The sequence below is a fragment of the Melopsittacus undulatus genome, chromosome 9 (genome assembly GCF_012275295.1).
Source record: "Melopsittacus undulatus isolate bMelUnd1 chromosome 9, bMelUnd1.mat.Z, whole genome shotgun sequence".
In the NCBI taxonomy this organism is placed as follows: Eukaryota; Metazoa; Chordata; class Aves; order Psittaciformes; family Psittaculidae; genus Melopsittacus; species Melopsittacus undulatus.
Genome location: NC_047535.1, coordinates 42,838,730 through 42,851,647, shown reverse-complemented (window position 1 = coordinate 42,851,647; position 12,918 = coordinate 42,838,730). Strand labels below are relative to the sequence as shown.

The 12,918-nt window shown below is 35.2% G+C and overlaps 1 protein-coding gene across 1 annotated transcript in view; it reads right to left on the bottom strand.

Moving 5' to 3' along the window:
• CACNA1D (calcium voltage-gated channel subunit alpha1 D) overlaps window positions 1-12,918 on the bottom strand; it is a 184,457-nt gene that overhangs the window by 98,389 nt on the left and 73,150 nt on the right. The window contains exon 8 of the mRNA XM_005145815.2: window positions 835-938. Coding sequence (XP_005145872.1) covers window positions 835-938 — 104 coding nt within the window. The remainder of the gene's footprint in view (window positions 1-834; window positions 939-12,918) is intronic.

Here is a 12,918-nt window from a genome sequence, read left to right as displayed (position 1 = left end):
GTTTTTTCATTTATCAGGAAATATCTTTGCCATAAACTGAAATTCCCCACTCTCAAGTTTGTTAGAAATCAGGATATGGCAAAAGCAGTGGAGCTGTAACCTGTCATGGTAAGGTTACCTTCTTTGTAAGAAGAAAACTTTGCAACTGTTACCATCAACTAAGGTTTAAACCACATTATACAGCTACCATTGACACCTGTTCTTGGCTGGAGTCTGGCATACATAAACCAACAAAAACTGTGACAACCTCCCACTGGCAAATGTATAATTGATACTTGATTACTGATAAGAATATCAGCTTGCTGGTGCAGCTTGTCACAGCAGTACACAGCTCAACAATTCAGGAGGCACTAAATACTGTGTCGAGGTAAACTCATCTTATTCTTTCTGTAAGACAGATGTTGAAGCACCCATTAAAAATATTATGCAATGTGACTGGTAAACATCAAAACCATTTCAATTACTTTATGGATATTTGAACAAAAGCAAAAGTTGGGCTGTCAGAAAAGTAAACTTGTCTGTAACTACATGGGAGAATGTTTGCACATGTGTATCACCTCTTGGGATGCTAAAAAATATTTCTCCCTGGTGGAACATTACAGAATAAGGAAATTACTGCCTCATTTAATGAATATTTTTGGCAAGCATGGTGAACGTGACATCAGACAGATACAGGCACTAGAATCACACAGTTCAGTCAAAAGAGCAAACACTGGTAGGATGACATAAGAATCTTAAGTGCATGCAAAAAAGCCATCACTGAGAAGCTTGAGTAAATGCAGAGGCCATCTTACAAGTAGCAGTAGCATACACAACGTTAACTCAACTGCTTACCCACTAAGTACACCAAGTACCAGGTTAAGTACGAAAAATGAGCCAAGGATGATAAGACTAACAAAATAGATCCATGGCCATTCACATCCTATTGCATCATTTACCTGTAAAATGTAAGGAAATAAGTTATGATTCAGTCATTCATTAAACAGCAGAGTCCTTTTTGCAGCTGCCAGATCACGTAGGTTTCAAGGCAAAGTTTAAGGCTTACTCAGGTCTCAAAAATAAAATAATCAATGAACATTTGTTTAATTGCTTTACTTACCCAAATTATCTGCAGATGTGATGCCTTAGAATCATAGAATCGTAGAATAAATAATTCCAGAAGAATTATTATAATTAGGCCACAAGTATGGACGTAAACATATACTGATATGTCTAAAGTCCAGTTTTGGTATTTGTATATTATTTATATGATAGCTACAGAAAATTGTTTCTGTTCTAATCAGAGGAGGAAAAAATAGAGGTTTACTAAAAGATGTCATCATAACTGAAGTTTCACCTGCATAAGATAACCTGTGTGTTCATGGCAACTGAATTCAGGACTCTGCCTTCATGATGAAAAAGGTGTATGCTTACCCGCTCAATACACCAAGAACAAGATTTAGTACGAAAAATGACCCAAAGATGACGAGACTGACAAAATACACCCATGGCAATTCAAATCCCATAGCATCATTCATCTGCAAGAAATAAGATGATCTTATAGAGTAGATCACTATAGTAATAGCAACGAAGAGTTAGAGAAAAAGAGAATGTAATCATTCAGGTAAGATAGCATTCTATGCATTCCTGCAGTATTCGGAGAGGAACAATACAAGACAGAAGGGCACTGGCCACATTCACTTTGCATTTCTAATACATACTCTAAAACAAAATACTGAATGAACCTAGCATTCAGATCAAAATTAACACAAAGAAACGCACCTTACTGTTCTGTTCTTTAACACCTGGAACATGAATTAAATTTCAGATCTCACTACTTAAAATTATACTTACAAACTATGTTGAAAAGTGGTTTTTAGTTCTATATATCCTAGCTGTATGAATGATCCTTTGAGAAAAGAAACTGTAATATGCATTTCAATAGTACAAGCAGTCTTATTTTTCTGTAACGTGGGATTTCAATTTTTATTTCCCTGAAATAACTACAGTTGGATGCAATCAGACATTTTAAATTGATTCAAAAAGAAACAAATGAGAATGAATTTGTATAAAAAACAAACACAATTTTAGGAAAATGAAAAACTGAAATAAAATTTTAGAAACACAGTGGAAACATGGAAATACTCCAGAAACTTCTGAACAAGATTAAATTGAGTTTAAAAAGCTGTTACTGGTTTTGTTTTGGTTTTTTTTAAGTAAGGTGGAAGTAACTGAGTGTTAAATACACTCTTTATAGATGCATAAGCTTTTCTATGGAGACGTTCTCCACTGCCTCTTCTTAGTGAGTTCGTTATACCCATCAGACAATGGACTTAAATATATTTATGGAAATCTAGAAAGGCCTATTCAAAAAAACACAAGGGAATTGGTTCTGTGTGTAGCATTCAGGTGCTAAAAGGCATTTTGTTAAGTTTCCTTCTTGGAAATGTTTCTTTTTTCTGTTTTCAAAAATGCATTATAATCTTAGTTTCTGCAAGGTAGCCCTATGAACAGTTAGCTATAAGCACAAGCATTAAGTCTTTGCAGGGTAAGGCCCATAGGCACAACTCTTCAATGGTGATCTGTAATAATGTCACTTTATACTAGCTGATAAAACTTCTCAAGTAACCAAAGAAGATTATTTTACACAACTTCATGCATCCTTTAAAATACTCTATGTATCACCTTTAAAATGTTTTAGTAATTGAACTGAGATACTGAAAAGTAACTTAATTTTTTTTGAGATTTACTAGGAACAAAGAAACCTCAAATATATATGCTCGATCTGCATTTTTTTCTTTTAATTTAAATAACTTTGGAGAAATTAAAAAGGAGAAGGGTTATAGTCATTTAGAAAGGCTGGGATTATTACCTTCAATTTTAAAACATCCCTAATTTTTACAGTCCCATTCTGCAACAGCATATTCATAGGGAAAACAAAGCCTTTCATAACACTGCCATCACAGTAACCTACTTAAAGTCTCCTATGCAATACTTTTAGCAATACTTAGCATGGCAGGTGCCTACGCTAAGGACAGTGCCTACACTGTGGAGTTGTGGTTTTTATCATCCTATGCCCCTTCCTTCAGAGCAAGTACCCAGCATTTGAGAATTCTTACAAACAGAGACTCGGGTATTTAATAAAATACCCTACTGCCCAGACCACAGTTTAGCTTTGTCCCAGTGTACACTGACTGCCCTTTGCACATTTTCAACTGTGGGCATCTGGCCTTAGGTTTAGGAATAAAATTGACTTTTTTTTAAAATGCATATTCACAGTTATTTTGTTACTGAGTTTGCTTCCCAGAAATTATTCATATGGCACAGGCAAAATGTTTTACTAACAATATCTCCTAAAAGCAAATTTCAAATACATATGAATGCATTTTACATCTAACTGAACTATATCCATTAGTAAACAGTTGTTTGCAAGTCACCAGAGTTCAGAGTGAAGGCATAAATTCCTCCAGTGTTGATGCCAGCATTTTCCTGCCATAAATGTCTTTGAAAAACCTGAAAAAATAATATTTACAATTCTACCATGGGAAAAAAAGAGCTCTGGAAATCACTGCAATCCAACTTGATGCATTCTTGTTGCTCAGAGAGAACATATGCAAGAAGCCAGGCATTGTGCTAACTTAGTAACTCAGGAGCAAAGCTGAAATTTCCATGACCTGTCATAAAGGCTCTATATTAGCACTGGAAACTGTGATTTGCATTTCCTTGATCCACTTTATAGTGCATAGCTATATAGGAAAATTCCTTCTTAATCATGCAGTTTGATTTTATCATAGATTCTTTAGTCCAAATGTATCCAGGAATAATGCCCTGTGATACAAAAATTAGGAACTGCAGCTAACCAGTGCTAGAAGAAATGCCTTGGTTTGGGTGGATGCTGAACTCATCCAGAAGTATTCCAAATTCAGGAACCCTTCATCTAGTAGAACACCTTGGCACCAATTTAAGATTGAATTCCTAAAAGCAACAGCCTGAAACTGCCTCCTCTCAAGAATTTTACTATTTACTTCTCGAGACAATTCAACTCAATTCAAGTAATGCACTGTAATTCCCTTTAATGAAGTAATATTTCTTGAATTAATATCATTGTTGAAAACATAAAAAGAAGTCTCTTCTTTTTGGAAGGCTTCACTGCTCATTTCATGCATGTCAAGTGGCGTTTTCTTTAATTTTCAATCAAAGACAGATTAAAAGAGTCAATTTGCTTTCTGACTGAAACTTGAGGCAGAGCTTGGTTAACATATGGGCACAGGAATATCTCCATCCTCAGAAATGAGCTGTTCTCAGTTGAAAGGATTAATGCTGACTTCTTACCCAAAGTGCAGAATAAGGACTTAACAAAGACATAAATTCCGGATGCACTGGAAGTTGCAACTAGAACATAAACAATAAAAGACCCTGAATTATGCTCAAGTTAACACCAGGAAATCTAGGAGATATCATGTCCCAGCTCCTCAGCAAAGTGCCTTGCAAGACATGCATGCTCTGTGTCTCAGGGATGTACTATCCCAGAGAAGGTGTCATGTTTAATGGCTCTCAATGGATCTGTCCCACCTCTTTTTGAGTCCATTAAGCTTTTAGCACCCATAACACTTATTGCAAAGATGCCCTCAAGTGCCACCCTTCTTGCCTCTCTTCATGCCTTTTTCCAGATCTAGTCTTACTGTTTGGATTTCAGTTTTAACTAGTTTGTCCATCACATCAACCAGAGGACATGAGATGGATGATATGACAGACAAAGTACTTCTCATTCACTTAATTCTATTACACCATAACGGCAGATGTGTACTACTCAGATAAGTGTTTGAAAACACTTACTCTCCTGAGATGCCACTTTCGGATATGCTCTGGCATTTTCACTCCTTTCATTCGGATGTTAAATTAGATTAGTATGTTTGAGCAGCTTTAAAAATAACTTTGAATTGAATTCAGAAGCTCTTCCTATCCCTTTCAATAAGTGAGAGAGCAACAGTTCAAAAGTCCTTGTAATAGGGGGCCACTTTTTGATGCTATCAGATCTGGAGACAAGTTACTCTAATACAAGTTAAATTGGTGCAGACTAAATAGTTCTCATTGTGTATTTGGTTCTTTATATTGACATATATATGTGTGTGAGTATGTGCCTGCAAAGCCTCGAAGAATTATCTTGAGCCAATAGGACAAACTTGGTAAGTGAAGAAGTGCTTCATCTGGCATTTGGAATTAATTATCTCACTAGCTGCACTGTAGTTGGAGTCAGCTATCATTGCAATGTAGTATAGATGATCAGAGACTAAGACTCCGAAGTGAAACAGAGAAAGACAAATTTACAGCAACCATAACAATTAGTATTACACAGCAGCAGATGGCACACTCCTATCTAAAACGCCAATTAGCAATCATTAAAATGTCTCATCCCTATCTCTGTTAACTGTGAATAAATCCCCATGTGCAATTGCATATTGCACATGCAGATCAAGGTCTTACTTTTCTGTACACTTGGTACTATTTTATCAAACACTGTTGCAAGCTCTTTGTATTAATCTAAGCTCTGACTGGGGATATTGATAAAGCAATGCAGTGACACCTCTAATTCTGCATTTGTACTACTACAGATACTCTGCAGAATCTATTTCAAGTTATTTTCCACAATGTTTCAAACTTGCTTAATTTCTGAAATTTCTTAGTTTCCTTAGGTTTCAATTTTACTTTTCTCTTTTAATAGCATTCTAATCAACATGTAACTGGTGGGTTTATTTACTGTTACTTATAATCTACCTAATAATCTTTAAAATTATGAAGACTAACATGCTCAGCCTCTTGACAGGAGTAAAAATCCTTCAGAAATCAGTATTTTGTGAAATGTTACTAATCCTGCATTCTTCAAAGCATACAACGTAGGTTCACAAAACCTCAGATCATAGGCTATTTATTCTATTCATTTCAGAGTGTACCATACAGCTTTTCAAAGCCTTCTAGCTCCAAAGATTATGTCCTGGGATATTCCTGGCTGAAGTGTAGTTCAGTCAAAGCTAATTTAAAACAGGCTGTGCTGGAAGCATAGGAACCTCCAGATTGGTTTCAAGAAGTATGTTATTTTATATTCCGTGTTATCTGGGTTCTGCAATTAAAGTGCAGGTTTTCCCGACAGTCTCCTGGTTGGCCAAGCTCATCTTTGTTGTACAGCAACAACTGGAAAATCAGCATTCCACGGCATTAAAGTAGGCATAAACAGAAATATATTCCTTGGAGAAGTGAAAACTTGTTACAGTACCTAGAGAGCCTCATAATTACTTAATCACCTCTACATTTGGCTTCCACCTTCTGCATGTAAACTGGGCTATAAAGTTGCATAAGGACACATAAGTGACCCTCTCAAATTAAACCAAATTCAATCAAATTAAAGAGGATGCTGTTTCAGTTTTATTAATTTATTTTGATCTATCGGAATAAACCACTATTTCTTCCTTCTGTTATTTTTATCCATTGTTAGCTAATGAAGTATATACTTTAAATACTCAAATAAAGCATTTATACTTCAAAAGCTGATGGCTTTAAATTTTTTTCCCCAATATCAATTACAAGTTTAAATGCAGGTCATTTTTCACTTTTATTCAGATATTTAATTTTGCATCTAATGTTATTTCAGCTAGTTGTTAGTGGTGGCATTTAATTAATCAGCTTACTGTCATTAACTCGGGGGGAAGAGGTCAAATAATTGTTCCAAGGAAAGCCTAGATGTCAAGTATGACTGCCAAAAAATTCTCTTTTTCAGTGGCTATCTATCCCACAGGAGATGAACACTACCATAGCAAAATGAAGAGTACTGCCTCTACACAACAGTATGCAGGAAAGGTTTTCTACTGGATCGTGGGAGGACTCTACCAGGTTTAACAAAAACTATATTCCAGGTATAACAAAATAGAAGTGTTTGATTCCTTCACTGATTGCTGCACATTCATTTAGGATTAAAAAAATCTTAGTGCTTCTACCTATTTAGACTGTTGCCCAAACTAATTAATTAGGCCTATGTCCTGATCTGGTTTGTTAAATCTAAGAGCTAAAAAACCTAGTGAAAGGAATTCACTAATGTGATGAACTATGTTTATTTTCAAATATTTACCTACAATGCATTAAAATGAGCAGAGTAGTAGTATCCACTGTGGTAATATGTACTAAATACCCTTTTTCTTTCAATATCTCCTAAGCCATCTATATATATATACATATATATACACACACCATAAACATTATACAATAATTGGATGTATTTAATATTTCCCATATGCTGGATGCAGAGAAATGCAAGCATAAGAACCTGTACCATTCAGACTGATGACATAAAATTGTTACTTTAGTTTATGTAGCAACAATGAACAAAACCCCAATACTCAAGGTGAATCTGAATTTGTCTACTAAACAGTTATCCTGAAGCAGTCTGGGAACTCTGATGCTTTTAAAAGGAAGTTTGCTTCCTGTGGCTATTCAACTAGAGGAGTTATTAGCACTACCTAAAGTTTAGCCTACTCCTAATCCAGTTTCTATCCATTTTATTTAACATTTCTGAGGAGAAATAGTATGTTCTCTTGAGTAATTGCAATGATCTATGCCAGGAAATTAGTTCCATGTTTTGACTGCAGTACAGGTCAGCAGTCAGTTAAGACTGAGATACTAGATAACTTGTCAGGGTAAATCAAGTTCACTTCATGGGAAAGATACTGCCCTGTGAGGTAGTTTAAAATCCTCCTCAGGTGGAAGTCTTTGCGTTAAGATGTTAATTTGAAAATAACTGTATTATATGATCATGCCTTTCAATGTTAATTCAAACTTGTAATACATATATTCTTTGGCTTGATAGCTCTGTTTGCATGTCTGAATTTGATCATTCCCTTTTCTCTCTGAGGTTTCTAACGTATTGGTAATTTAAGTCTTGTCTCTTTGCAATCTAAACCTGATTCAGAGCTTTTTATGTCTAGAGAATATAAAAAAGTAATTAGTCTGAATCATTACCTACAACACAGGGAGCTAAGTTAAATTTTAACATAAAATTGGATTCTAGTAATTAACACACAAATTCAAATATTTTGTCTGCAGTCCCTGGCTTTTAAGTGTGATTTATGCTGTATATTAATACTAACATCCAAATGTCTATCCCTCTTTCTCCAGCTGAATATCATGTGTTAAATTTCTGGCTACGTAGTTAAAGGCTGAGAGCACTGTGCATCCAGCACACCAATGCCTTTGGGGATAAGCTGACTTGTTTCACTGAAGAGTCTCCCTTAAATGACCTGTGAGCGGAGTTGAGATGCTAAGAGAACAGCATTCAGCTATCCTTAACACATAACAGACAAAGGCAAAAAAGATATATTTTCTAAGATCTCGCTATCACACTTCCTCACAATTTTAACATCCTTTGCTGAATATCTGCAACTGATTTACAAAGGGAAAAAAGCAGTCAAACATTATTTGACTTCTCTCAGACCTGTAAGCTGAAATTCATTGCTGAAAAGTATGGTTTGGATGCAGTAACATACCTTCTATTTCTGCAGCTGAAATGGAACAAATATGACTTCAATCACCTAATGTAGTTGTTTCCCACTGGCTTATTAGCTCATATATTCAAAGTTCAAGAGTACTAATGTTTGTTTAACTATCACTCATTTTTTACAGGATATTTTTAAGAGATTCTTGCTCAGCACTCTGGTGACAGTTTGGACAATGCTTCAAACATACTTTGCAACTTTTTGTTATGGACTAGCAATGCATTTTGTGCCTGAACCAAGGGATTTTCTTGTGAGATATATTTGCAAAATATGGGCTTGCATTTAAGAAATAATCTTTAGCTGCACATCAGCTGGTTTCAAGTACATTTATATTCCCTTATATTGCTTCTGAGTAGGCTGTCCTTTAAGATTCTTGAACCAGAAGCATTCTAAAAAGTGACATAATCAGAAGATTGTTGAAGTTCTTAATCACCTGATCATCATTCTGAATGAGCAGTAGACTGCTTTGTTTTATTATTGCAATTATTTTCTTCTCTAGACATAGGTTTCTGTGGGAATTATAATATTTTTTTAGTTCTCATCCAGTTAGAAAACAAACATATAGTTATTTTCTACCTTTTAGCTTTTGCACAGGAAGGAAAGTTGTCTTGTACAATTGCAAAGCTAGTAAGGAAGCAACAACTCTTGCACTCGATTATGGAAGCCCATTTAAAGGATAAGAGTCTTTTCTATCTTGATATGTTACTTCCAGTAACATTAATGCAATGGCTGTGTAGATACTAGACACACACAAATAGGCAGTTCATCCTGAACAGACTGTGCTACTTAAATGATTGATCTTCTTCACATGTTTTAAGATGTTTCAAAGGGTATATTGGGGACATAAAGTTTAACTTTCAAAACAAGAAACAGATTTCCAAGTTTACACTTCTTGTTATAAAAGCAAAGGCATAATGAATGATTTCTTTGATGAAAATGTACGTTACTATCAAACAGTAGTAAAGGACAGTTTTAAGAAGCTCATGTATTAATAAAGAGTATATTAAAAAGCCTCACATCCTTTTCCTTAAACACATTTTAGATTGCCTAGGCATTTCAAGTAATGAACTGTATATTTTAAACATCAGTCCTTGAGAGAATATCATGTTAAGGTATCAATAGGTGTATTACTAGGCAAACATATGTAAGACATCAGTATACAGCAATTTCTGCTTGAGTGCTTCAATCTCAAAAATCTCCACATCAATCTGAATAGTGTTAGCCAGGCATCAGAGAACTGAGGAGGTGTTGATATTTCAGCTAGTAAACACAGTGTCTGTCCTTAAAATTGACTTAGTAAAATTCAGTGGCCACTAATACAGTTGCTCCATCATCGTATCAACTGTGTTGGCAATTCATCACATAGCTTCTTTTTTTCATCACTCCTTCACACAGAAGCCTTGCCTATCTCTCATTCAAGCTACAGTAGTGTCATCGTAGATTATTCAAGTGTAGTAACTCAAGATAAATTCACTATGGAGAAAACAAGAGGAATTAAATGTGATAATTTTGGTACTCATGGGAAAATTGGGGGTTTCACTGGCAAGTACCACTGCTCATTACGTGTGTTCCTACATATCAAGTGAAAAAGCCAAAAATAAAAAGCAATTTACAAGATACGTGTTTGCCATTAATAGACTGCAAATCTAGATGTTTGAAAGACATGGGAAAAAATCTAAAGCCAGATATGCAAATGCATACTCAGATTTCATAATTCTTGAGTGCTTGCTAGCATAAATTGAAAATGAGGCAAAGAATAAATACTATCCTCTCAGCTTTAGAACGTGAGCTAGAGCATTAAAAACACAGGCATGCAGAAGCTGCCACTTTGCTAATAACAAGGACTGCACTGGGATCCAAAGCTAATAGCTTAAACCTTCGGTTAGGGCTAGAGAGCAAATAGAGAGAGCTAGGGAACAGAGAACACAGTCCTGATCTAAATGGAGGTGTACAGATGTGCAGCCACAAATGTATTACACTAATTGGGAACATTTATTCTGCACTTGTTGGTAAAAATAAGGACACTACCACTTAACATCTACAGTTAAAGTCTAGCATTTGGCACTAAGGAGTTGTGGTGTTTGTGGAAGAAACATGTAATAAATGTTATCTGGTGAGTTACATGTAAGATAGAGATAGAAAAAGAGCCAGATGAAGACACACTAAAAAATTATGGGGCATTTGGGATTCAGATGCAAACTGGTGAGCAGCAGTAGTTCCACATGAGTCCCCAGGGTCTGAAGGTACCTAGCAGTAGCATTTTCAAGCCCTCCATCTACAATAGATACGCCTACAAGAAAAATCATTATTGATTCTTGGAGAATTTTTAAGCTAAGTTTACTGTAATTAACTAGGCGATAATGCGCTGTGCTAGTGAGTGTTAGTGGAAACTGTCATTTTCAGACATTGTTCTTGCTAACAGAATGCCATGTAACATAATGCAAAATACTGCACACATTTTGCCCACTCAGATCCACTTGCTAGCAAAATAAACCTATATAGCTAACCAAATGGAAATCTGAATTTTGGGCAGTATCTAATACATTGTGGGTTTGGTTTTACTTATGTTTTGTATGAAATCCATTCACTCTGTTTATCAACAGATTTCTAAATAAAAAGCAAGCCACAACACCCATGCACCTCTAGCTAAAATGGTTTGCTTAGATTCTTTAGACATCTTTATTTAAATCTGGTACACCTTCAATGTTTTCACAATTTGCAATTAAAACAAAATATTTTACAATTTTTAGCTAGCAACAGCCAGATCTAGCTCAGCTTAATCCAGGGGCAAAATTAAAACACAAATTCTCATCCTCAGCACGTCATTTCAGCTGGGCAATGGGCAATTTGTTGATCTATAGCTAGAAATAATCCAGCTCTACAATATAATTATATAAATATCATTTAAGAGAAATTCTAGAGCCAGTTCACTAGGTCAATTAATATTTGATTCTCTGCCTAATCATCCAAGTATCATTTGTTATAAAATGAAAACTGACATCTATATCCTGTAAATACCTTCTACTTCAATAATTCATTACAGAGAAATAACTTTTGAGCAGTTTTGAATGTTTTTAGTTTTTCATTTTCTTATGCCTTCATTTTGTCTGATCATGACAATACTCAGCATCCTGTTTTCATTGTTTTGGGTTTTGTGCTGTCAGTGGAGACTCTACAAAGTCTTCAGATGCATCAGATCAATTCACTCAAGTCTTTGGGGAAAAAAGTAATAAAAAATAAAATAATACTGAGCCAGTCAGATTCAGTTGTTTCTGCATCTTTTGTAAGAATCATTTTAAATACAGTAACTCCCTAAGGTTTTTAATTATTTTTTTTTAGTTGGTGATGGAGGAATTATAAGGTATTGAATATGGGCATCCTTTTGTCTTGAAAGATGTTAAATATGTATTTTTTCCTGGAGAATCATAGAGAAAAATAACTGTCATCATCATGAGCACAAATATAAAGCAAATACTACTTCTACATTCTCTCAGTCTCTGAGAAAATTAGGAAGAGGTGAAGAGCAAAACCCAAAGAACTGATAAACTTACTCTATGAGAAAGGATACATTAGCCTATATGTAGCTATGCATTATGGTTAGACTCTTCAGTATTTGAGTTCTGCATGTTTGTAGCAAGTTCTGTATCTCTGATAACAGACAGTGTATCTTTCATAGCGACATTTTTGTAAAAGCATCTCCATATTCTATATTTTAATATCACAGATTTTATCTGAGACTACACTCTGGTGCTATAGTTTTTAACAACAGCATACTTCACCTTGTTTTGCAACAAACGACCACATAAAATTAAGTGGCCATTCACTGGGTGATACTACACATCCTTAATTACATCCAACACTCCACAGCAGATGTGCTATTACTAAGTAGTCCCACTTGGCCATAAAAACTTACAGAAACTCAAAATGTGAGCTGCTGTGAGCAACATAACCTAGAATACAGTTGCGCTAAGATACATCTTGAGATGGCTCATCCAATTTGAACAGCTTGCTAATAGCAATCCTTACTAGGAATCACTACTTTCATGTTTTCCAACATTTTACCTATTAGAAATTATATTTGTTATCAGGTCCTAGTTGCTGCAAAGACTTACTGCTAAGTAGTACAGAACATTCTCATTAATTTTCAGCATCTACTGTAGGTTGGTTCTGTCGCAGACTTCTTGAATGACCTTGGACAAAACACTCACATCAGATATTAAAGTGCTGAATGATTCACAAAAAAAATCTCATGTTCTTAGCTTGGAATGGGGTTAGGCAGAGAAATGCCAATCTGCATATTTAGGTGACCTTTCACCTTTTAAGATCTGTGGGTTCTTTTTCCTCCGTTCTCATTTGTAAAATTAGCACTAAATATACCTTCAGTTTCCCAGTTTGTGTC